The 26,743-nt window shown below is 39.5% G+C and overlaps 1 protein-coding gene across 1 annotated transcript in view; it reads left to right on the forward strand.

Moving 5' to 3' along the window:
• The window catches only part of MED27 (mediator complex subunit 27), an 82,966-nt gene that overhangs the window by 27,750 nt on the left and 28,473 nt on the right, over positions 1-26,743 (forward strand). The window contains exon 3 of the mRNA XM_051807430.1: positions 5,256-5,386. Coding sequence (XP_051663390.1) covers positions 5,256-5,386 — 131 coding nt within the window. The remainder of the gene's footprint in view (positions 1-5,255; positions 5,387-26,743) is intronic.

Genomic DNA, 26,743 nt, shown 5'->3' on the forward strand with positions numbered 1-26,743 from the left:
AAGGATGCAGATGCTGAAGTTTTGACCAATTCCTTGCAGAAAGTGCTGCCAAATTTGCTATCTGTGCATGGTAAAAAGCCAAAGACTTGCAAGCAGTATTGGAGTGAGGGAACATTCATCAGCAGTCGTTCATCAGCAGAACTTCAATGTTTTCGAAAGAAAAGTATGGGGAGAACACACTTTGAGGCTGAAATCTGACAGTAATTAAAACAGCACCCTCAGCAAAAATACGAATTCAAAGACAATGGAATAAAAACTGTAGCAAAGACAGGGTGTTAAAAGAAACAGGGATATGCATCAGTACATCTCCTACTACTGTGCCATTATATATATATATTAATGTCTAAACTTGGTTTTGAACTCCCAAGCTGAGGAAGGGAGGGAGGTAGGAGAGACCTAAGGGAAAAACAAGATTGCCTGTGCAGGCTGATGTTCTCGGGCTGCTCTGTATCCTGGTTTATTGACCAGGATGAGGCCATGGCTCTGTGCATTTTGGTGCAATGCAAGTACCAGCTGGGGCATGTGAGAGGATTTTAAGAGAAGTGTGAGCTCATTACTTTTCCAGTTTAGTCAGATCAGGATGTTTAGGGAAATGTGCAGTAACTTTTGTAGAGGGATTTTTTTAAAAAAAGGAATGGAGGGCAACCTTTGTTCCTGTCATGGATAGGTATTTGTTGCTTAAATGTTCTTGTTTGGGGGGCATAAATACTTTTTAGAAATTGGAAAAAGTGTCTTAATTAAACTGTAAACTAGAATAAAGACAAAATGTCTAGCTTTCCTGTTAATTGAAAAGCCTGCAACCCAGTTCCACAACAGGAAACCAGTGAGTAAAGAAATCAGAGACAGTTCCTTTGGTTTATTGATGCTGTTTTGGTCAAGTCAAGAATTCAGCTATGCTAAAATGATCAAATGTTGTTTGGAGAGAAAGAGAATTTCCAAACCGACCTCATTATCTGAGAGAAGCTAAAAAATATCAATTAAGGTGGTGTAATTTTTCTCTTGCCTGCTTTAGTGTGCAGAGATGAAACTGTGGGAGTGTCCTGCTCGCTCGCTCGTTGCTCTTTTCAAAAGAATAAGTGGAGTTTTATCATAATGCACAAATCCCTTGTTAGCTGGAAGGGGGGAAAAATAGTTTAATGATGAGGGGCAGAGCACTGAGGGTCTTAAAGGGGGCAAATGTGCATCCCCAGGATTGCAGTGAACTGGGAAAATGCCACAGGGGTATCTGGCAGCCACCTCTCTGAAACTCAGTTCCTTAGAGGAATGGATATAAACATTTTTTTTATTACCTATAGCTGAGAAAAATGCTTTTCTGTTTGTGTTTGTGGTCAGTAAGTACATCAGAACAGAAAAAACAGGGTAATGTGATTGTGAAGATCATTCTTCTGATTTCACTTTTAAAAGGAAACCTGTTGGTGCTTAAAAAGCTTTAAATAATGGCAATATGTAAATGTAATGTGCAACTGTGAGCTGATGTGATCAGCTGTAAAGGCTCCAAGTGGTTGATTGTTTCTTTTTCTCTTTTTTTTGGGGGGGAGGGTTTCTTTTCCCTGATTCTTACCTTCTTTCAACCGATTTTGCAACTTGGGATGACCTTGTCAGTAAGTGCAGTGCACTGACTTGTTTGGTCAGCACTCAGCACATGCAAAACCTCCAGCCCATGAATTATGCAAACTGAAGACCTCCAGACCCAGAGTCTTTCTAATGGTGGAGCTTTTAATTTTTAAATTTCGAATGTCCACGTCTGTAGTTTCATAACAGGCACTGCAGAGTAATCCTATAGGCCAAGATACAAACCTGTCATGAGCTGCTCAGTGCACTTCTGTTAAATGAAGGGGCCTTTCTGCAGGTTCTGCTTGGAGCCCTTTGGCTGCAGCAGAAGTTTTCTGTCTGCTCCAGACCTTAAAGACCCTCTGCAGAACACAGTGGGATTTTTGGGCAGATGGAGGGGTTCTTTTGTCTTGTTTGGATTGTTTGAGGAGATGTGTTACCTTATTTCTGGTAAGGAGAGTCAGCGGGGTAGAAGAAATAAAAGATATTATGTGATTAACATCTTAAAAAATATTAATGCTTTCAGAGCTAAATCAAATCTGTGATTCTCTAATACACCTTTTCTGTTTAAGGTTCATGTGAAAGCCAAAGAAATCTTATGTAATTGAAGAAGTTGCCCTCCTTACAGTTACAACCATGAGAAAAGCGACTCCCAAGTGCTTTCTCTGTTGTGATGTATTTCCCTTAGTGAGGAAGATTGACACCTGTTAATATATTAATGTAGTTTTTGTATACTCAGGAACACTGAAAATGTGAATTATGACACCTGGAAAACATTAGTGATAATATTTTCTTCTAAAAAACATAGACCGTGTGGCCATTAACATAGAAAAATAATGAATGTTAAGAAAATTTTATAAATAATCAAGTTCTGTTTTTATTTACCTTCCTGTAAAGCTTCTGTCTATATTGAAGTGTTATTTTCAGTACTTTTCATACATCCTTGAGAACTAGAGTCGCTTTTGATTTTAAAATGTAGAATTCACACATCAACTTGGAACTGCACTTTTTAGAAAAATATCAGCTATCATGAGACTCATCATGAAACTCTGCAAGTTGGCACTGGGGTAAATCCTGGCTGCTAAATGTTGTAAATTGATTTTTGTTGTCGTTGTCTTTGATTTCTTGGTTTTCCGAAATAGATTTTCTGTTTCATCTGCACGTACTGGGGGGGAAAGATCCATCTTATTGAAATTGTGTGGAGGAACATTTCATTAGGCAGTAAAGACACATGAACCAGTTGGAATTCCCCAAAGCTGAAAGACATGGATACTGACTGTAATAAAGCCTCTGTATGACAGGGAGTTCCTCTGCAGCTGATAAAGGAATGATTTGCAGCACTACTTGTGCTGCACCAATACTCATTTCAGGGAGTATTTACCATATTTTATGGATAAAGCTGTGGCTCTTTGCCATTCTGTTAACCCTCCAAGTGTTTGTGTCCCATGAGCTCCCCTGCATGAGCCTTCCAGCATCCTCTGACATGACATTTCACCTGCATTCCCTAAAGTGGAGAGAGTATGTTTAGAGATGTTCTCTTATTAGTAAGCAAAAATTTGGGGGAGCCTGGCTTGTTTTTAGCTGAGATTTTCTCTCCTGGATGATGCTGGCAGGCAAAGGTGTTTATTTTGCAAGAGGAGAAAGGAACTGAATGGCAAGTGTTTTATCCATCCATCCTGACTATAGTTCTGATGCTTGTGGTCCAACTTTGGCACTATTTTCAGTCTTGTTTCTGCTCCTCAGAACAAATGATTAAGAAATTTTTCCCAATCCCTTCAGTTAACACCCCTCATCCCCAAAAAGGAGTGCATCCTGTGCAAGTGCAGGATGTGATACTTTAATAATGCATAAATCAAGTTGGACAGAAGCTGCCTGTCAGTTTTATTAACTTTGACCTTTTCTCCCAATATAAAGATGGTTTGGTAAATATTTAATCGCCCTTATAGATTTTGACAGTTGGATCTGCTTTCCTAGGAGCAAAGGTAGATTATGAAGAAATAATTAGTAAAAATACCTTAATCACTGGGATTCAGCTTTGAGGGATAGAATTGTTTTTCGGAATATATTTCTTTTTAATTCCTTCTGTTGTTTTTTTTTTTTAGTGCCTGACCACTGAATGGCAGACTGGGAGGTTATGAAATATTTTTAAAAGATTGGTGTGATTGACCTGAAATACCTGTCAGTGTCATTCTGCACAGGCAACATCAGTGAATGGTGTCACCAGCACAAAGTGGTGAGGGAGGACTGCAAGAGGAAAAGGGAAAAACATATTCCTGGAGTCTGAGGGAAGAGCTGTCTTTCCCTTTAATTCCCTGCAAATCCAGGTAGTGAAGATTGAAAACTAAGCCCCTGACACTGAAACATCACCTTTCAAACATGGACCCTCTGTTGCTCCCATTGATTTTTTTTTTCATTTCAGAAAACTGTCGGAGAGAAACAAATGTGAGCAAAATTCATTGGTTGGGGCAGTACAACACCCCCCCTGCCCATCCCTGGCAGAGCACAGTTCTCTTCCCATCAGAAATTCCGTGTCTTCCCTTGTGCCACAGCTGAGATCACGTGGCAAAGCAGCCAAATAGATCAGGAACCTGTTAGAAATCCTTATGGATGTGCTGAGCACTGACATGTGAGGCAGATTGGCTCATTGGGATCCCTTCCCTCATTTTCATAGCCATTTTCAAGTGGATCACTTCCAAGCTTTGTTTCCCTCCTTTTCAGTCAGTTCCTGCAGAACAGCTTGGCCTAAGACCACTTTATTTTCTGAACATTTTTAAGTCATAGTTTTCTAACCATAACCCTTTTTTTTAGCTGCAGACCTTGGGGTTAGAGGTGTTAATGTGTGAAAATGGTTCACCTTTTGCAGGACAAATCTTCAGACAATTTAATGAACACGTGGAGGAAGGCATTGGAATGATGAAGGAAATTATATATGCCCCACACTGAATCTTCTGCTTTAAAAATGGGAAACTAAGAATGTAATTGAAAGTTTTCAGAGGGGAACTTGTGACTTGTTGCATGTGGAGCTGGTTCCAGGGCAAGCACAGCTCTGTAGCTGTTCTTAAATCTGAAAGCTGTGGGAGGGCACTCAAAATCTTGCAGATTCATGTTGTGTCCTTCATAAATTTGTCTTTTGTTGGCAAAGAAAAGTTTAGAGGGGAAAGCTACTGAATGTGAATCTTTCTGCAGTGCTGTGGAGATGCGTGAGCAGGTATTTTAAAGGCAAGATTTTTATTTATAGTGGAAGAAACTTCTTTGTGAATGTTTTGTGTTTTTATATTTAAGGAGAAAAAGATGAGTGTTATTTCTAAAAAGCTGGTTTATACAGTGAAAGGGTTACCTCTGTCTTCCTCTTATCATCTTCCTAAAAGTAAGAATGCTTGGTCCCTTGGGAGGAGAAACAGTCTTAACATTTAAAAGCAAGCCCAGGTTTCAGGAGAGTTAGACTTGAGAGGAAGTCTTTGATTCATCCTCTTACTTGCCCTAATGCATAACTTCCTCCTAATGCCTATTTCACAGCAGACTTTTTCCATGTGCTTTTATTCCTGTCATCTTCCATCCAAGCAGTGTGTCTGAAATCCCGTATTTTAACTGACTGACGGGCTGTAATTTGAGTCAGGTGGAACAGGTGGTAGAGGACTGACATAGACAGAGTACTGCAGTGGTGTGTGTTTTAATATATCCATGTTTTTTTTTTTCTCCTCCAGCTGCAGTACCATGCTGGGCTGGCATCTGGCCTTTTGAATCAGCAGTCCCTGAAACGTTCGGCCAACCAGATGGGAGTCTCTGCAAAGCGCAGACCAAAAGCCCAGCCAACAACTCTTGTCTTGCCTCCTCAGTAAGTAATGGAATATCTGGAAGAATGTCCATGGTGGGGGGCCAGATTATTTCTTCTGAACTTTTTTATTGTGATTCTTGTCTTACCTCCTCAGTAAGTAATGGAATGTCTGGAAGAATGTCCATGGTGGCGGGGGACACGGATTTATTTTGAACTTTTTATTGTGTTTTTCTTTAATCACCATCATAGCACCCTTGTGCTTGTTGTATTCTTGTTTCATACAGTATAGATAATTCTTGTTGGAGGGGTGGGTACCTTCTGGAACCAATATTTTGTCTCCTCTGTTCACGGAGGCACCATCACAACAGAAAACTTGCGAGGAGTCTTTGTAGCAGGTCATGAAAAGTTCCTGCAGCACGAGGTTGTCATTGAGGAACGATGTTCCCCTGATTAGTATGACTTGGAGCTTCAAGCAGGACTTTTCTGAAGGTCCTGAGAGATGAAGCCAGAAAGTCTTTGGTGTGAGTACTCTCTCGGCAAACGTCTGTTCCGAGTCCATCTGTTCACCATATGTTAATTTTGCGTTGGATCTGAACCTCTTTTACAGGTGACAAGCAATTATGAGGACACTTAGGAACTATTTGAGGACAGAGAGTATCAACACTTTAGGCAGCCTGTGTACTGATGCCAAAAACACAGAGATGTCCACAGCTAAGCTTATAAATTAATAAACTGCCTAAATTATTTAGTTACATGTAAGAAAATGATTATTGTGTAGAAAATGGAGTGCTAAGCAATTGTTCGTTGTACTGAGCATCCTTGTAGTTTGTGGAAACTGCCTGCTTTTCTTCATGAAACAAGAGTCACTGAGGTATAAACACTGTGCTACCAAAAACCTCATAGTTGCAATAATAAAAGTCCCCGTTGTCACCAGAGCCCACAGGCCTGTGTTTAGTGGGTTTTTTCTTAAAGGAAATGAGGAAAAAAATCAGAGTCAATAGAGCTTTCCCCTTGTATATTAACTTTAAAGTACTGGTAATTCAAGAATCCATAAAATGTTCTATTGTTTTACCAATACGTCAGACAAAGGAGAGTTAGAAGGGTGGCTTAGCAAAAGTTTGAAAACCAGATGTTATTTCTCTGATAGGTGTGAAAGAACAGTGGGGATATTGTGACAAAACTGGCCAATCATTTTCTTCCTCTGTTTGGGTATCTGGAGCTTCAGATGGACTTCTCCAAGAAGTCTGTAAACTGGAGTATTGTGATACCAGTTGCCGCAGTTTTTCAGAAAGTCTGTAAAATATTTTAGTGTTTTGTTCATTTTTTTTAAAATTATGGCTTCTCTAGTCACTAGAAATATATATAGAGAAAGAGCTGGCTTCTGGTTTTGTATAGAAAAATCTGTTCTTCGAAAGCTGCAGCTGTATAAATCTTAATGTGAGATACATAATATACATTTTTAGAAGTATTGTGTGTCTTTTTATCTGCAAGTGATTTTTCCTTCCTTGGTGCATTTACCTAGGATTTGCAGATAGAGTGAAATTTTAGTGTGGTTGCTCAACTTCAACCAGCAGCTGAATTATGTGTCAGTATCTTATTACCACTTCCAACATTATTTACAGGGAAAATGTGTTTCTGCTGAGCTGGCCCTTTATCTGTCACTGGTTTCCTCCTCTTTGGCTTCTCTTTACCCTTTCCATATTTGTTCTTATTTGCTATCCTGGTGTGTCTTAAGAGAATAATAGTTATATTAAGTCAAATCAAACACCTGTTGAGCTCAATATCTTGTCTCCAACACAGGGCAGAAGCAGATTATGAAAAGACTTATGAAAATAGGCTTATGAAAAGTATTTTAAAAAAATAGAAGTGTGACAAATGGATTTTAATATCTTGATTTTGCTGTAGTTTCATGCAAATAATGATGAATCATACTGTGATATTTCCCCCCCCTTCATTCTCTATAAAATGCAAAAGAAGAAAACATCCAGGTGCAAAACTACAGATCTCCTTGAAAGGGCATCCTGAATACTAATATTCCCATGGCAATTCAAGGACTGAGGTGTTTTTTTTAGCTTTATTAATTCATCAAGAAAGGGGAAACTATTTCTTGGTCTGTTTTGGCTTTGATGTGTGCTATTAAAATCAAGTTCAGTGACAAGTCTTTGAGCTGAGTAACAATGAGTCAAGTGTTTATTAAATGTTGTTCAGAGTAACTATATTATCTGGAGCCCTTCTTAAACATAAGTAGTCAAAACCAGCTGTATGCCAAAATGTCATTTTAGGAGAGCAGATTGGAGCAAACAGCAACACTGCAGTCATTCCTTTCTGCCAGCACAGGAATGCAGGAAACACTTGCTCAGGAGGTATCACAGGTGATGATTTGGGCAAGGAATCTTCTAAAACCTGTTTTAATCTTATGCAGATTTTGCACATGGATAGTTTGATTGTAAATATGTCTTAATCTGAGTTAAAGGAAGCATTAGAGAGCACATTACTAATCTACTTATTTATTTATGTTCCTGTTTCTTGAAGAAGCTGCATGAATAACTTTGGCTATTGCACAACCTTCTTTATGGCAGTGGTGCAAGCTGAGCAATTATCTTTGATCTTTACTGCTGTGGTGAGACTTCAGTTGTATTCCACAAACTAAACATACCCAAATGCTGTTTCTTCTCATAAGGGTGGTGATGCAGCACAAGAATCAAGTTTTGTGTCAGTTCACTGTTCACTTGAGCCCTCAGTCTCTCTCTCTGCTCTGTTTTTCTCCTTTTTCTCCAAAATGCCATTAAAAAAAAAAACAACAGAGGAACAAACCAAACCCCAGACCTTCTTGGTTTATCTTGGAGGCTCTACCATCTCTTTCTTTATTTATACTCACAGAAGGAGCTGGAGAAGGGGTTTCACTAATGGCAAAGCTGATTCTTGGTGGGCCCCCAGCCCTTTGTCCCTCGCCAGCCTCAGTGTGTGTTGTGACAACCTCAGGGTGTCTTGGAGGTGAGAGGCTCTAGTTTTTCTCCAGTCAATACCTGAAACAGCAGCAGCAATTTTGAATCAAAAAAGTGGTTTTGAATATGGAAGATCTTTGTCCTGTGCAACCACTACCAGGAAAATTTACATTTTCTTGCTCCTCGAGGTGCTGAGCAGTTTCAAAGAGAGGCCTTTTGGTTTTGCTTTTCAGTAGTGGTTTTCACTGGCTCTGAAAGTGCAGAAAGGAAGGCTGGATTGATGAGTGTCTCATTTCTAGCCAAATGATCCGTGTGAGAAATGACTAACTGCTGGCTGCTTTCTCTGCCTGCTCTGTCCCTCCTTCTGTCTTCTATTAACAAGACATCTCCCTGTATGTGTTAATAGATGCGTTCCCTCACATGCTTCTCATCTGGCTGCTGGTCCTTTCCTTCTGTTAAGGAGTCTCAAAGCAGTGTTTGCTGAAGTGCTGAAAGCTGTCAGCTCCTTCCCAGTGACTGGGGAAGTGTTTGTGTGCAGCCCTCGTGAAAACCAGGGTGGCTGCCTCTGGTTTGAAATCCGTAAATAAGGACAATAAGAAACGACAACTTGGTTTTTCCTTTTCTCTTGAAATGTAGTAATTGATGCAGTTGATTAGTCTTGTATTATTTTGCTTGGCACCACATCTCCAAAGCAAATGCCCAGTTATGGAGTTGTCTCCATGACCCTGAGGGAGCAGAATGTTCCCAGGAGTTGCCCACAGAGATGGTCCCTGCTGGTGGAACACCCTCCTGGGATCCCAGCAGACTCTGGAATGTCACTGTCCAGCTGGCAAATGACAGCAATGAGTCACTGTGAGATGAGGAAGAAAAAAGAAAAGAGGAAGCACAGGATGCTGACTGTATTTTTTCAGTGAAGTTCATTATCTCACACAAGAGGGTCAGTTAGTTTTAATGGGAATTTTTAGGGGTCTCAATTGGAAACCCTGTGACTTCGATAGCTCTGTTATGTGGGACCTTCTTAGTGCTCCCAGATTAATCATCTGTCTTCTCTGTCTGGAAGAAAATTGCCAGAACAAGAACTTGATCAGGACCAAAGGTACTGAGACTCTTGCCCTTTGTGGTGCCTTTTAGGGTCATTTGTTGTCACTTTGTGGTTTTGGAGAAATAAGCACACTATAAACAATAAACAAGTGGAAATCTGATTCTTGTTTGACAACTTCAGGCTCAATGAACAGAGAGGTTTGAGTAAAAGAGAGTCCAATATTTTTTTGTTTTAAGGCTCTTCAACTTGTCTTGTAAATCTCTTGTGGTCTGATGGATGCCACAACCTGACAGTGAAAACATTGTAATAGATTGAGTAAAAAGATCTGTGAGTTTGTACTCTATTGCTGGGAGCACACCAGCAAAATTACTTTTCCTTTATTAAAAAAAAAAAAAAAAGGACAGTGCTGCCCATGATATTGTTCTAGATAAATGAGTCACAAAAACCTGTGAAGGTAAGTTTTCTTTTAGGAGTTAGTAAGGATGTACTTGAGGATATAGAGACTCTGGACAGCCAGGTTGTTTCTGCCACTTGCTCTAGGTGAGATGGAAGAGGTCTCCAGTCTGCTCTCTACACCTCAGAATCCATTTGGATTCTTCTTTTAGAGAAGGTTAATATATCCAAAAGAAGTCTATACTTTTTCCATCCTTTGGAACTGCATCAGCTAAAGATGCTCTTTAGTGAGTGGTCTCCTTAAACAAAGTTAATTTACTGGCTCGGCAGGTATCTGTTCATCTGGATTTGGAAAAAAAACATGCAGATATCCCAAACTCTGTGTTTATTGTAACTTGATTTAATACCAACATAGTCAAAGTGCTGTTCTGTCATGGCATTGATTCTCTGTCAGTTTAATGGTTCTGTCATATAAGTAGCACTGACAGATTCTGTTGTGTTTGTGTGCTGTGTACATAGAATTGTGCACTGTCAATTCTGTTACTATTTTTAACAATTAGCTGAAAGGTATGTGTATACATACATATATACACACACACATATATATATATTTATAAACTATACACTCAGTCATCAGATGTGCCAGAAGAAATTATTTGGAACTTAGCTTGTATAATTTATCATTTTTACATTAAGGAAAAATCCTGATGAGCCCTTTGCCAAGAATTTTTTGAAGGAAAACGTTTTTTTCTGCATTTTGTTTTATAAACAGCATCTAATTGCTTCCTGGGTTCTGGGATTTTCATTATGAAAAAAGGCAGGATATTCTGAAGGTAATGACAAAGCATGCTTAAGGCAGTAAATTTTCATCAGTTTTGTATTTTTTTAAGAGATTAAAATACACTTCTCCAGTCTGACCTGGCTGTGTTAGAGCTCTGAAATGCCAGCTGGGGATTCACACTTTGAAACCAAATGTCCAAGGCCGGGTTGGACAGGGCTTGGAACAACCTGCTCTAGTGGAAGGTGTCCCTGCCCGTGGCAGGGGTGGAATGAAAAGATCTTTAAGGTCCCTTCCAACCCAAACCTTCTGGGTTTCCATGAGGAATCTGATGTGCCAGTTCACCAGGTACAGGCTGTGGGCAGTGGGATTGTTTGTATTCAACATGTGAGTGTTGTTACTGCAGTAATTCAGTACCATGAGCTGGACTCCAAGCTCTGAGCCTCTTCTCGAAGTATTCAAGAGTTACAAGAGCCAAGTGTGGGGCTGTATTTTCCCTTTTGAGAAAAGTCATCAGAAGTTCTTTGTGCAGTTGTGAAATTCTTCTTTCCCTGTACTGGCAAAGCTGCATTAAGTATCAATATTCATTAAGTACCATGGAGATGATAATGTAATAAAGCAATAATCCTCAGGCCCACATCTATACTTCTCACCAGAAGAGCTGAGGTTGAGAATATAATTAAAGATTAAAACTCTGTTTGCATTCTGGAACATGGAGATATCTTTTTGTACATGATGGGGAATTGTATTAATAAGGAAGAGATCAGCTTCCAATAACTTTCAATACTGGGAGCTCATTTCATATCCCTGTTCATGTTTAAGTTTCTCATGGAATTCCTTTAGCTTGGTTTTAGCAAGGCAGTGCAACAGGAACTGTAAAAGAACGTGTTGCTGAAACATGTGACCCTTTTGCTCCAGAAATTAATCCCTTTTCATAGGAAGAAAAAAAGATTAAAAATTAGTTCTTTATATTGTAAGACAATAATATTTACAAGAATAAGTTTAATTACTTTGCAGCCGTGTACCGTGTCGATGGAACATTAATTTCAGTACTTGGTGTCTTGTGCACAGTTTGGATCACATCATTCTGCTGTTTTCATTTTATTTTTAGTAAATTGTTGAACACCTGTTCCCCAGCTGTTTTGTGGAGCTGTTTCAGTGGCAGTTCCAGGGTATTGCCATGCACTGACATTGCATTTATCCCTCACTGCCATTCTATTCAGTGGGCTCAGAGGTTATGTGCAGGATACTCGAGTCTCATATTTCAATTAAATAGAAAATACCTTTAGTACCTTCTATATTGTGCTTCATCAGCTTGTTAAGTAACTCTTACTTTCCCTTACTTCAAAGAATCTTAGCCAATGGGTTCTTTGCTCTTTTTTCTTCCTGCCCATATATTTGGTGATGATGTATGTGGTCAGTCTTTGTTAAAGGTTTCTTTGTCTTGCTTTGTACTAAGCTTCCTTATTTTGCACAGGTCAAAAATACTGGCTTTCCCCTCTCAGATATTGGTATTTTATCTACCAAAACCAGTCTAGTTAGGTAGAGTGCTAGTTCTTTGTAACCTCTGATAAAACTGGTTGTGCTCTTGAAGCAGGTGGGTTTGTGAGCCTTTGGCCATTCCCTGGAGGCAAATCTGTTCCAGTTCTAAAATCCATGCTGGGTTATTGCTCCACTCTGTTCTAAGCACAGTGGTGCTGGAGGGGGTTGATATAATGATGTGGTGGATAGTCTGTGCTCCTCTGGAATTTTTCACAGCAATACAAATAGTGTATATGTAGTATTTAGTTTCTTTAGAGGAAAACTGCAGAATATCCAAAGTGCCACCTACAGCTCTGCTGCAGAGAGCAGCAGCATCCTCAAGTGAAATTTCAAACCATGTAGAATATAATAGAGAATAATGAGCAAACAGCAAACCAGCATTTGGACAGCTTTGTTACAGGAAAATAAATGCTGAGAAATTCGGATCACAATGAATTTCAGCAGCTACTGAAAATATGATTGTTTTAAGTTATTTTATGATACAACCATGTCTGGTTTGTTTGGGATTCTTTCTTAATTTTTCCCTGCTGCTTACCAAGCAGAGATGACACCAGTTTGCTTTTAGACAAGTTGTTTTACAGAAAAGAAACCTGACCTTTATAGAGAAAGTCTTGTTTCAGTGAGACCTTTGGGTGCTTCTGGTTCTCTGAAGTAAGTATTGAAGTTGGATCATAGGGGCACAGGAGGAAAGTCTTAATTCTGTAATCCCAGTTTCTTAATTTTCCTCTTAACAGTGTTTCCCCACCACTGAAAGCTAAGAAGTCTGGCTGTCTGGATTACTACAAAGTATGGTATTAGAAATACTGATTTAAGTTACTCTTAGACTCAGTGGCAACATTTGTGGACATACCAGAGATATAACATTGGTCATCTTACTATTTGCATCTAAAAATGCCTTACTAAACTCTGCTCCAAAAAAGAGAGAAAGGAGTAATACAGTTGAACTTTTTATTTCAGTGTAAAAGGTAAATTTTAAAATAAGCTGCTCTTAATTTGCTTGATGTCTCTGCTTTGTTTTCAGTGCTGTTCACTTGGGTTATCTGTCATGTTAACTTTGGAACCTTACAGGTGCTTTGGAACCTGTTTGGATGCCAGAGATACAGAAGACAGGTTTAGCTGTTTTATGCATCTTTAGAAATACAGTTCTTTTCAGCATTTTAATCTTGATTTAATCTCCTAATATGTTGATATATCTGACAGCAGGGGGTTCTGCAGTAATCTTTTTTGTTATGCCAAATCAATGCTTTTTTTTTTTTTATTGTGATCTGAATTTCTCAGCATTTATTTTCCTGTAACAAAGCTGTCCAAATGCTGGTTTGCTGTTTGCTCATTATTCTCTATTATATTCTACATGGTTATATGCTATAGTTATATGCTGAATTTAATTTCATTCCATTAAGTACTATACAGCTGCATAGTTTCTTACAAAGTAATTACAAAAAACCAGCAGGCATTGATCAACACAGATTGTCCAAAGGAAATACTTTGACTAAAACTAAATGTTCCTTATGATATTCATTAACAGGAGAATAATTTCCATCCATACAATACAGAAGACAAGGATCTTGGATGTTGCTTTTTCCACAGTTAATTACTGAAATATGCATTAGAGAATCACAGGCTGGTTTGGGTTGGAAGGGACCTTAAAGCTCATCTCATTCCACACCTTCCACTAGACCAGGGTGCTCCAACCTGGCCTCGAACACTTGCAGGGATGGGGCAGCTTCTCTGGGTAGCAAATATCAGTTGTGATGCAAAACTTTACCATGTGTTTTAACACCGAGGAAAACTCTGTTTTATTTATTCAGTTTTCAGCAACTCTTCTAACCAGCTACTATGGAAAGAGAGTGCCTGTAATTGAGGTTTCATAATTTCTTTACAGTGTGTGGAGCTGCACTTGCAGGTTGGGAGCCGTTGGGGGCTGATGTGAACGGCTCAGTGCACGAGCCTGTTGGGGAGACATGAGCCAAAAGGGACCTGGGGCTGATGACTCCTGATATTTTGGTTTCATATTCCACAAATAATCCCCCAAATAGGATTGCTGTGAGTGTGATGTGCAGCCCTGTGTGACTGAGCAAAGTGATTTGAAATCATTCCCATCTACTTCGGGGAAGATTAGTTGGAACACTCCATAGTTGGGAAGTGAAAAAACTGAATCTTTTTGGAAACTCTGGGCCATGTACCAACCTGATCTGCATGTTCATTTTCCAGAACATGCACAGATCCAGAGCAGACCCTCAGTGAGTTTAGTGTTACTGGGGATCTGCAACTCTGTTGTAAAAGAACAAATTTGTGCCTCTTTGATGTATGTTTGCCTTAAAGGTAATGTTTGTGGGAAACTGTGCCATTAAAAGGTGGCAATTAATTAAAAGTTGTTCCACAGCCACTACTATTAGAAGATGCCCTTGCAGCATTTAGAGCAGAACATTAATATTGCACTGTAGGGAATCACTGTACTTTCAGTAAAAAAGAAAGTTAAGGATGAAGATTTTAATGTGTAATTAAAGAGTGCAAATACTAGTTTAACTACTTGTTTCTGTGTCAAATAAAAAAAAAAAAGAACACAAACTATGAGTGGTTGAACCAATTAAGACAGTGAAGAACAAGTTAGATAAGAGAGGAAATTTGTATGAACATAATAATGATATCAAAGCTTTTGCTAAAGCTGTGATTTTATAATATGATTGCTTTAACCCCTCCCCTCTTTTTTGTTTTTTTAGCTTTCCTATTTGGGGGATGGGGATTTGAGGCTGCTTTGCTGCAGCAGACAATCAATCTGAAAGGAATAAATTAAAACTGTTGCTTGCCAAATTCAGAAATGCATTACAGCAAGTGTGTCCATCTGCATTGGTTGTATATTCCCTTGTCAGAGACAAGGAGGGAGATCTTTATGTTTTGGTGGCTTAACCAGACCAGCATTATTGTATAATCCTATTGTATAAAGTGATGTGAATTTACTCTGAGTGTATTTATTAATGGCTTTATAGCTTTGCCTCTCCATGATTCCAAGTGACCTTTGGTTATCTGAGAGGAGAACTAAACAGCTACACAGTGAGGGGGGATAAAAATGATTTCAAATGTGAGCCACTGAGGAGGAGGAAGCTCTAGGTGTGTGTCACAGTGAAAAGATCTCAAAATGCAAGTCATACCTGGAAATAAAGGCAATTAAAGTCCCCTGGAGTTTCAACAGTGACTCTACAAAGGGGAAGCGTTTTCCAAGTGATGAACTGCATCATCCCCACAGATGGGGTCTGAGGGGACACCTAAATGCCCTTTCTGACTACAAAGGATACAGAGTAGAACTGCTTTGCTCTGCTTTCTTTAACTGATGTTAAAAATAGCTGTTATTACTTTTTAATTTCACTTTAGGGCATTCTCTGGGTATTCATGTGTTTACAAGGAACCCTATGGATGGGTTAAATGAAAAAAAGCTTGGGTAGCAAATTCCAGCTGATGACTTCGTAGTTTTCCCCTCTAAATATAATCTTCATTTGTAATGATTTGAAGTATTTTGATGCACTTATTTTGCTAGTCCTGTTTTCCCAACTGCCAGTGGGAAAAATAAATGAAATAGCACCATTAGAAGTTTCACTGAATGAAGAGACTCGTTTTTCATCCCTTTATAGGTGCTACTCTACTGTTATTTTCATTCCTGATGGTTTAATTTTTCAAGGCATTTTCTCTTTGCTGTGCAGGTTTTACCTACTAAAGAGTAACACCATCCTTTCCATTTCAGTGATGTTACTCAGCAGAATGTGTGTGTTACTTTGAAAACAAGTGTATTAATGGTGTGATGCACATTTCTAATGAGACATGGATACATTCACCTCCTTATTTGTTTATTTACCTGACTTTTACCTTTGCATGGGTAACATAAGGAGTAAAATACTGGACAGGGAAGACCTTATTAACTTTGGCAGACTTAGTTTTGACTTTTTCCTGTGACTGCTTGCAGTTTCTTTATTGTCTGTGAGTCATGGCCAGGGGAATCCTGTAGTAAGCCCTTCTAATTTTAGCAACCAAAAGCATCTCCATGCAGCAGTTTTTGCATTGAAATTGAATTTACTCTTTTGTGTTGCTCAAGATTGTTCTTACAAATTCCTTTTTGGAAAAGAAAGTAAGAGTTTGGTACGGAGGTAAAGTAGTGAATCACTTGTTTAACCTTTACTGAGCTTCCCTGGAATGAAGTGAAATAAAGATTGCATTCTGTGTATGATCATTATGCTCCATTATTGCCTGTAATACTTTGATTCTATCCCTCACATTGATTGTGGGATAGCATTCAGCATTTTCATTCTCTGTCATGTGTTTGAAAGCACTTAAAGATAAAGAGATTCCAGAATAAGTTCTTGCAGAGCAAATTACTGTTTCTTAGAGTTGTTTTATGCCTCAGTTTCCCCACGTGGAATAGTGTGAATTGTTTCATCTGGAAACTCTGCAGGGGAGCTGAGTGACTCCATTAATATTGGTACAAAGCTGGGATAAGAGAAGAGATAAGAGAAGGCATTAACCATAAGGCAGATGCTTTCATCCAGGGGAAGAGTCTGGATTTTTGTCTTTTATTGTCAGTTGTTCAAAACCAATTAATTTTTTACAAAATCCAAAGTCTGCGAGTGAGGTGTTGTGAGGAATGAATGACCAGATAATTCCTACTTGCAAGGCCTAACAGGAAGCTCCCAGTATCCACTGGCAGGTTCCTTCTGATAAATGAGTGGTGATGGATTATCCTGTATCCTTTGTGTTCTTGCCTTTAGGTGTTCATTTCACTGATGGAAGACAAAGTGCCAACACATGAAATAATTACACACCAGGCCTGCAGCCTGTCAGTCTGTGTTGAGCTCCCTAAACTTCTGTAGTCTCTAAACTGTTGGGCTCTTTTGCTGATTGTTGTCAGTGTTTGGTATTAAAATCAAATGTACTCTCGAAGTGGCAAAAAACACCCTACTGTTTTGATGCATTTTAAGTCAGAATTTAATATCTGTGTCCAAAATAGCACTATAAAACTGAGCTCCCCTGAAGCCAAAACCCAGGCTTTTCTACTTCCCTATTTTACATGCAGAACCTTCTTTCATTTTGGCTTTTGCATTTTGACAGTTGCTCAGCAGAGATGATGCTTCTGCTCGTGACAAATATGTATGAGCCTTGTAGACAGGTCTGAAAAAGAGCCTTTTGTGAAGGACCGAAAGACAAATCGAACTTGGATCTAAATTTGGGGCTAATCAGCTACATGGCAGACTCACAGTCTGAAGAATCAGAGTCATATCTAACAGTACTTTACCTTTACTGCAAATAATACCTAAGCTTAAACATTTATTGCTTTTTAACTTCTTGTTATGGTTCAATTTTACATTTAAGTTAAGAAGGTGTAAGGCTGATTAGGTGGCTGTTGCTGAGGTGTTTTGTTAGCAAGTAACCTGTAAATTAGAAAGTTTAGGAAATAATTCCTGGTTGATAATCACTGGTTTGATGTCTCAGTAGCTGAGGTGTGATGTGTCCATGGAGCGTAGTGAACAGATTCTGTAGTTGTAATTCTTCCAGCTGTTCTCCTGTGTGTTTATTGCTCAGGTGCCACCTCCATCAATCTCTCCCTGCTCCAGCTCTTTGTATTTCCCAGCCAAGTAGGTATTAATGGAAAAATGTGCTGTGGCAGTGGCTACTCCAGCCTCTCAGCTCTGAATTCTCTTTGATTTCTATTTGGAGAGTGAGCTGGAAGTTCCTGGGAAGGTCATTGAGTCCATCCTCCCATTCAGAGATGGTCTCTTGTCACAAGTCAGTCAGATGAGCTGTGACACTGCCCAGCTGAATCCTGAAACCTCCAGGGATGGAAGGCTGCACTTGTAGCTGTCACCAGAGCAGTCCTAGAGGTCCAGTTAGTGCTTCCTGGTTAGGCAGGTCTGCTGAAAACCCACTTCTTGTGAACCTGGGGAAGGAGGGTTTGAGGGAGGTGGCTGATGGAAGGAGCAAGCAGATATTTTTGGAGAAACTGCAATAAGTGATAATGTAGATTAGAGTAGCCTGCTTAAAAAACCACAATGAGAAGCAGATGAGTTAACCAAAAGGAGTGCTACAAGGAGGAGTGCTTGGCATTTAAAATAATAGTTGTATGATTTTTTAAAAAAAATCTAAAATCTGACTTAAAGCAGTTTATTGAGTTGATACTTCCATGATCTTTTCTACTGTGAAAGTTGCTCTTCATTTAGACAAAAGGTTCTTCCTTCAGCAACGTGATTTTACAACCTAATAGATGATAAGCAAATCTAATGCCATCTAATCTTGGATATTCCTGAGGAAGTGAAATGGATTTCTTGACATGACAGAGCAATGGTGACTCTTGTATGCCCCTTGTAAAACGAGCCTGTGGACAGAAAATGCCAGGTAGAACTATTTTAACATGTGATTACGCTTTCAAAATGAAAATGTATTTTCGGTGCAAAGATAGCAGCTCTAACAGCACAGACAGAAAATCAATTATAATTTTTGCTAGTACAACTAAAATATTATCTGCTGCTACTAATTTCTTTCTGTTGTTCCACAATCGCTGTTTTCCCTCTGTTTTTTATTAAGTCATCGACAGGCAGAGAGATTCTGATATTGAAGCCTGAGTGTTGTAATATCCTTTCTCTCCTGCTCTGTACTTTTGCCTCTCTCTGCAGTGCCATGATTGAATCAGCTGTTTCTGTGCTGGTATGTATTTAAGCCATTTAATTCTTTGTGTCTTAGGCATCATCCTCCACCAGAAAGCTCTTACGCAAGTGAGCCACTTTTTTTTTTTTGCACTAATTGCTTTATTAAAGTGTCAGCATATACTAGATCTTAAAGGTCTGTGTTTTGCATATCTCTCAAATACTCTCTGCTGAAATTCTTAAAACGCTGCTGTGAAGAAGGTACATAGAGAACCTGGGTGTTGGATGGTCCTTCATTTTCAGGTTGTTTCAAATATTTCCTTATCTCTTAACCTGCTCTGGTTGGTTGTTTCAGAGAATTTCAATAAAGAGGTTTTTTCCTTTCACATAGGGTCTGTCCATAGTTGACCCTCTTTTGCTTTCAAATCCTAAATAAGTGGTTCATTTCCACCTCCTCAGTGTGAAGGAGAAGATACACTGAGAGAAGTCCAGCTTTGAGTGAGCACAGAGCCTCTCCTGGCATGTCAGTGATGCTGCCCTGTGATGCTGGGAAATGTTTGTACCCCCATGCATTTTAAGCTCATGCTTTAGGAGTTTGGGGTTTTTTTAAAGCCTTTGAAAAGAGCAAAATGAGCCCTTTGTTTTGTTTGCCCATATTTTGTCTTCTGCTGTTGCTGACTTCTCACTGGGTGCAGCTGACTCAGTCTAAGGGGATGGGGTGCAGGACACCAGTCAAAGCACTAAAGCTTTCAGTGGTGGATGTAACTTCATTTGTTTTGTTCTCAGTCAAGCTTTCTTTTTCAGCTTTCCCATCTTCATGCTTCTTTTTCAGAGATATTGTGCAATGTTTGTTTCGTGCCTTTTGCCAAATAGTTACACAATGCAATCAATAGCAAATATTTTGTCTCATTTCTAAAAATGCCTCCGAAGTGCTCTTAAGAATGGATCTGACACTGGATGAATGCAAGTGTGGTTTGTGTTTGTGTTTTGAATCTACAGGAAACTTAATGACTGCAATTTTAGGCGAAAAGCAAAAATAATAAGTGGTGAAAGCAAAATCAAATACAGAAATGCACATCAGTGTCAGTGCTGTGAGTAGTGAATGAAAAGTGAGTGTGGTAGGAGAGCTCCCTTAAAACATCTGCAAATCCACTGATGTTTGGAAGCATGACTGCAGGACAGTCTTTTGAGGCAATAGGTACCATTTAGTAATATTTTATCTGTTTCTTTAGGGCATCAGTTTCAACTGGTTGACTCAGAGGAGCTGTGTGGGAGCTAATTAATCATATAATTTGCTGTCATGTTGCTGGGTGAACCTGTATCCTGGTAGCAGCATGAATTTGAGATAATGGTTTCCTAACGATTGAAACAGCTCTAATAGCCCTGGCCCTCATGGTTGACTTCAACTTTTCCTCTGGTGGCTTTTAGAAAGATCTTTGATATAATTTTACTCTTAATGAACGTTCTGTCTGCTAATGCAGATAGTTTGCAACTCTGTGTATTATTATAGCTGAGTCCCATTCTCTACTTTATCCAGTATATTTTTAATTAAAACACTGCAGTACAACATTACATTGATATATGTTGTACCTGTGTTTGGTATCAAACTATTCTGCAACTTTTACTCTTGATGAAGCAAATTTGGGATGTTCTGTTGTTTTTTTTCCCTTTTGTTTGGTATGGTTGGGGTGTTTTGATGGATCAGAACTTTTCCTAGGAAAAGATAGTGCTCTGCATTGGGTGGAATACTTCAGCAGATTTGCCTCCAGAGTTTTGAATCAAAAAAATTACTGAACTCTTTTTCACAAGAAACCTTTAAGCTTGGACAGTGTAACTGGATAATGTAAAGAACCATCTCAAGACAAAGAAAAATATGAACAGTAAGTTTAAAACAGAACACAGAAGTAACCTTGCCTTAAAATAGACTATCATTTATCTGCATGTTTAATATTTTTTGTGTGTGCAGGGAATGTCTTTAGCGAGTGTAAAAATCTAATTAAATCTTTTCACGGTAGTGATTCAGGGCTGACCCTCTCTTATTGGAGCATCTTTTTGGAATAATAAACCACTCCCTGCTGCGAGCCACTGGCATTGACAGACGGGCCAGACACCCCGGCTGCAGATCAGAAAAGGTTCATCAGGCTGGGGTTGTCTGCAGGGGCTGCAAGAAATCTTTTATTTGCCTGTCTGTAGCAGCACTTTTGAGATGTCATTTGGCAGAGTCCGAGTTCTGGCTGGTGACCAAGTACAGTCCCAGGTACAGGTGGATTATTTCATGCCACTCAAGACTGTCCTTTTTTTTTCTTTCTCCTTTTTTTTTTTTTTTTTTTAAATCTGTACCTATTTACTGTTAGAAATTATCTGATGGTTTGGGATTTCTTTACTTTGAATAATCACTTTGAAGGAATTTGCTGTTTACAAGTTTTGAACTCGATATTCATGAAGTGGATGCTCAGAATTAGGGAAACATAACTAGGAACCAAGCTAGGCAGTGCTAATAATCATGTTTGTATTTACCTAAGGAGATCTTCATTCCTTGGGTTTCACTTAGACACTTTTCTCAGTTAGTATACTTAAACAGAATGGTATTATTTTTTAATAGGTTGAATATTTCTCCCTGATAGCAGCAGAGAGGGTGATTCTAAAGGGGTTATTCTGCTTTAGATATATTTGGCATGAATGCTAGTTGATGTTTTATTTTTTAGGGAACCTCTGCAGGTAATGTAAAACAACTACACTTCTGAACTTCTCTATTTGCTTACAGTGGTACTTGGCTTTAGTCCAGGCCTCCACCCCAGGAAAGGTTTTAAACTCTGCTCTGCCTGTTCAGGGCAGGGATGGAACACAGGGAGCACAGAGGCTCCAGCATTTAGAAAGCCACTGTGAACATAAAACCTGTCTGATCTCCGTGGTGGCTGCACAGTGATCCTTGGGAGAGGGGAGATAACAAATGAGAGGGAAAATGGCCAAAAGAGTGGGAAAATGGCCAAAAAGGTGCAGTGAATTCCTGCAGTGGCTTTGCCGTGGTATGTTCAGCAAGCCCAGGAGTAACTGCCATGAGAAACCCTTTCCTTTAACCAACTCTTATTTAAAGAGAAAGGTTTTTTTCTCAGAGAATTTCCTCAAGGGAATTCGCTCTCCTCCCCCACGTTGCCTTTCAGCGGAAGCCACGCAATTAATTTCCATAAACCCTATAAAAACTCCCAACCTAAGGAACAGCTTGTCATGTTGGAGGAAGGAGTGATGAAAATGTATTTTTTAGAAAATAATGTTTTGAAGGGCTTCTCTCTCCTAACTGATTGTACTGCGAGAGTCTTGAGTTTATAAATGCCTAATTGTACTTGTTATCTCCAGTTTTTGTACTGGAGTGTGAAGATGACCTTGAAGGAGTCTTTTGATAAACCTCTGAGTTTTAAGATAGATTTTTGTCTCTGTAGTATCACAGGCAGATCGAAATACTTGGTCAGAGCATAATTGTGAACAGCTAGAAATCAGGACTAATTATGAAATTCCCTCAAGGAAAACTTGAAGTAGGTGATCAGAAAAGTGGAAATGTGTATGTGGTAAAAGGTGGTGTAATAAATTGCACTGGGCTGTGCAAGTGATCATTTGTATCTCATCTTTTCTACTTTTTTCTTCACCTTTACTTGCCTCTTAATTAGAGAATAACAAATCAATCTTAAGGGTCCTTAAAGGCTGATGTCAAGTATCCTAAGTACCCTTAGAACTAGTGCTATTAAGACTTGCCTGTTTTTAGCACAATTTATAATTTTGACAAAGCACTAGATCTTGAAGTGGATGCTCCTTTTGAGTGGCTGTTTGAAGTCTGTTGATGAGGTCTAAAATTTGAGTCTTTACTTCCTAATTGTGTGTATTTCAATCCTGTGTATGAAATGGTCTGCTCTACTCTCCTGTTTTGATATGTTTGCTGTTCTCCAGGGGGTTTTATCCTTAATCGTTCCTTCCTCCCTCCCATCTTCTGGAATTTGTGATGCCTTCACAAAGTTCTGGGACTTGCTGTACCTAACAGAAGTGATCACTAAGATCTCTTCCTTCCAGCAGTGCCTGTCCTATGGTCAAACACAGTGTAAAGAAAAGTCTAACTGGGCACAACATTCTCTATTTCCTGTTCATCAGTCTCTTCACCCAAAGGTAAAATCTTGCTGCTTTTCATAGGTATAGAATAATTAATAGGTATCATGCATCATCTGTTGCTGTTCATGAAAGGAGGTGAGTACTGTAATTTCTGCTGTGTTAAGGGAGAAATAGAGTACAAAAAAGTAAGTGAGAAGGCTTTGCTACTGCAGTAATTCTTCAGTAGCAGAGCTGAAAATAGTGTTATAAAATATTGAATTTTGGCTTGAGGAGGCTGAACTTGGGACTGACAGTGTGGAGTAATGCACAGTGTCAGGTTCCCATCAGGTGGTCTGTCCACACAGTGGGACCTTTCCCAGATGGCAGAGCCCCATTCACTTTGTTTGGGAATCTGGCTGGGCAGGTGGGCTAAAAACCATCCTAGCCCATCAAATTTTCTAGAAGCAGGACTGAACTTGATGCCTTATTCTGAGACCTTTGTCATCAGCAATTCACAGCTTAATCCCCTCTGCCTCACTCAGGACTCACTGGGAGTGCAGGAGAGGTGGTTTTACCTCACGGTGAACCCCAGCAACCTCTCCCTGGTAGTGGAGAGGATGGGCATTACCCAGCTCAGACACACTGAGGAGGATAGCTCCTGAGGAATTTTGGCACAGCTCTGCTACATAGAAACATGTATTTGCTGTGTGGAAACATGTTATGTGCATGTGCAGTTTTAGGCTGAGGTGTGGGGCACAAATTGCTCAAAAAGTCAGGCGCAATTCAAGAACCATCTTGTAGATAAACACTGATGTAATAACTCTGATTCTTATCCAAGCCCCTGAAAGTGACTGTTGTTAGCATTTATTGTTGGGCTGTGGAGCAACATCTAGTTTGGTGAAGAAGTGGAAATATAAACAATACATATGTACTGTGAAGTATTGGTTCTGAAATTATTTTACCACTGATGCTGCATGGTTAAGGGAGGGCTGGTTTTCCTCTCAAGGTGTGTATAAAGGAGTTAATGTTTTCCATAGAGCACGGACTAGTGCGGGCTCAGGCAGGATTCTGGTGATGACTGTAAAGTAGATTCATGCTTGTTTTGTTAACCAGTTTTCACACATTCTAATATCCATATTCCTCTCATGATTACTGCTGTGAATTAAAGGCACTTTGAAGAGCATTCCACATAAGTACAAAGAAAAAACTATTTCAGTACTATAACAGAATAGCTCTGGGAATTGGGCTGCAAGGCCTCTATTTGTAACTTGGTTTTCCTTATTAAAGTTACACTTTTCAGGGTGGTTCACTGGAATTCAGTGTTGTGAGCAGCTGTCTTTTTGCTGTGTCTCAAGAAACAAAGTATGCACTGACAACATGTGTTTTCAGAGTGTGTTACAGAGGTGTTCATATATAATGTAAGTGTGCAGGTGTCCAGAGACTGTTTGACTCAGCAGCAGGTTTGCATTCCATGAGCATTCAGCAGGAGAGCCTGTGTGTGTCTGTGCCCTCACTGTCAGCTCATACCTTTGAGGATGTTCCCTGCAGGTTTATGTCTCTTAGCAGTGGACTCACGGTAGCACTGAAGAATTCAGAATTGTGTTTGCTGTACAAACAATGCAGTTTAAGTAGCACATTTTACCATAAACCAATATTTTACTGTTGTCACAGAAGGACCCCAGTGTGCCATACTCCTGCCCTGCCATGCACGGTCCCAGCAGGAATTGTGCTGGCACACGGGGAGTTGAGTCATGGAACTGGTTTAGATTTAAACTAGTATTTTCTTTTTTTCCAAACCAGCTCAGTTGTGAGCTCCAGCTCCTCCAGCACAGCCCAGCTGAGGGGGCTGAACGCTGCCGTGTGCGGGAGGGGATGTGTCAGTGCCTTATGGCACTGGGGGTGCTGAAGGCTGAAAACTGTTGAATCACAGCCTCAGGTTTCTAAATGTCTTTGTAAATCCAACCCTTAAACACCCTGCCTTGGCTTCTAGAGAACTGTCCAAACGATTTCACATGCATCCTTTAAGTGCTGTACCAGGTTTGGCCTTTTGTGAGTGAGAAGTGCAGATGGTAAGTGTTTGATACAGCTCTGTGTGCATATGCTTTTGCAGCAGACCACCCTGTGTTTATATGTAAACACTGCTAGGCTATTTAGGCACAGAACTTAATCTTTTGCATCCACTCAATAATAAAACAAAACTCCTCTATGGCCAAAATAACATCCGTAGCAAAGTTGAAAGCAGATGAATTTGTAAGAATCAGTGGAAATGTGCCTTCTCCCAGGGATGGAGCTGGATCTTTCAGTGCTTTCAAATGTGTGTTGTCTTGCTTTCCCTCTGCAGGGCAGAGTGAAGTTGGGCATGAACCTTAGCAAATTTGTTCCTTAGGACCTTTGTTCAGGGTGTCTTAGCAAATTAGTTCCCTGTAGTCCACACATTCTGACTTACTTCTTTCCACAAATCTGGATTCATATTACCAACACATTGGTCAAACTTCTTCCTGCTCATTCTGTATTTTAGCCCCAAGACTGAAGAACTGTGTACAGCTCTAGAGGCTTAAACTGCCCTCAGTTTACATCATGGTAGTTAGAAGTCAGTTATTTGAAAGAGAGAATGTTTTTCTTTTTTAATGTATCATGAATACAGATTTTACAGTGGCAACAGAGGCATTGAAGGAGTAGCAGAGACTGAGTTAATGTGCAGATGAGAAGGGAAGAGAAGGAACAGACTCCTGGCTGGAGCCTTCCACCAAGAGAAACTTGAAAACTGGGTGAGAAGAGAGAGAAAACTGCTGAAACAGTTTGTTCAGAAAAGACAAGAGGACGGTGTTAAGAACTGTAAGAGAAAACAACCTGGCAAGGAAACATAGCTGGGAGGAGAAGTTGCTCAAAACAAGCAAGTTTAGTACTGGAGCTGGGAAAAATGAGCATTTTTAGAGAGGTTCTACAGAGCTAAAAAGAACCTGAATTAACAATAATAAAAAGAAAAAAAATAAACCAAACAACAAAACCTGTGGAATTTGTGGAACGAGGCAGAGACTTCCAGGATGGCTGTACAGATGTCAGGGATTGTGCCAGCTGTCTGATTTAGTCTTGAGGCTTGAAGTCTCTCTCGCAGCGTGAGCGGTGTTGAATTTCTTTTCACACTCTTCATTGCCTATCCAAGCAGGAAGTGTCATCTCACCAAAGCTGGCAGAGGTCACTGTTTTAATAACTGTTGCTAATTGATGCTTCTGAAAAGCCTTCTATCAACTTGAATTTGCTACCTGCAGAGACTTGCCTAGCAGGTAGCTGAATCAAATTAAAACTTTAATTCCGTGATGAATAAATCACACTAGAACTGTGATTACCTTGTATGTGTTAAAATATACTATTTCTCTGATCAGGTTGCCTGAAACCTATTGAGTCTCTTTATAAAAATCTATAATATTTTAAATCCTGCCGCTGCTAAGAGCTTTAGGTTCTATGTATATTGAGTTTTGGTTCTGCAAAAAATTGCTGTTCCATAGGTCTTGGAACGAGTGCAGGCAGGCTCTGTGTCCTGATGCCTTCAGCAGCCCATGCTTCTGAAATATCACACATGTGAAAAGAAATTATTAACTGGGTTGAAAATAGTAACTGAAAGCCAAAAAAAAAAATAATATAAAAGTCTGGGAGCAAGTAAATACTGTGCTAGTAAGTGAGAGAATGTGTGGAGAGTTTCCCCTGTTGCTCTCCAGAATATCATGAATCCTGATTCAACAAAATTGTAGAGTTTCTTTTCATCTCAAATGTGGTGTTTTCCACTGAGTGTAGAGGAAAGTTTACCCTCTTTCATATTACAAATATATATTTTCCTCCCCTCTCTCTGTTTCTCCATCTTGCCAAGATCATTTAGCAAAATGTTCTTTCTTCCAAAAGACCTCCTTGGAAAATGATTATTAATACCTGTATTTCTGATCTTGAAATTGTTGTGTGGAGTGGATAAAGTGAACAGCATGCAAGTGAAACACTGTGGGATAAATACCATTTAAGTCTTACCTA

This window comes from Manacus candei, unplaced genomic scaffold (genome assembly GCF_025592945.1).
Source record: "Manacus candei isolate 608988 ecotype Guabito, Panama unplaced genomic scaffold, ASM2559294v1 h1tg000071l, whole genome shotgun sequence".
NCBI lineage: Eukaryota > Metazoa > Chordata > Aves > Passeriformes > Pipridae > Manacus > Manacus candei.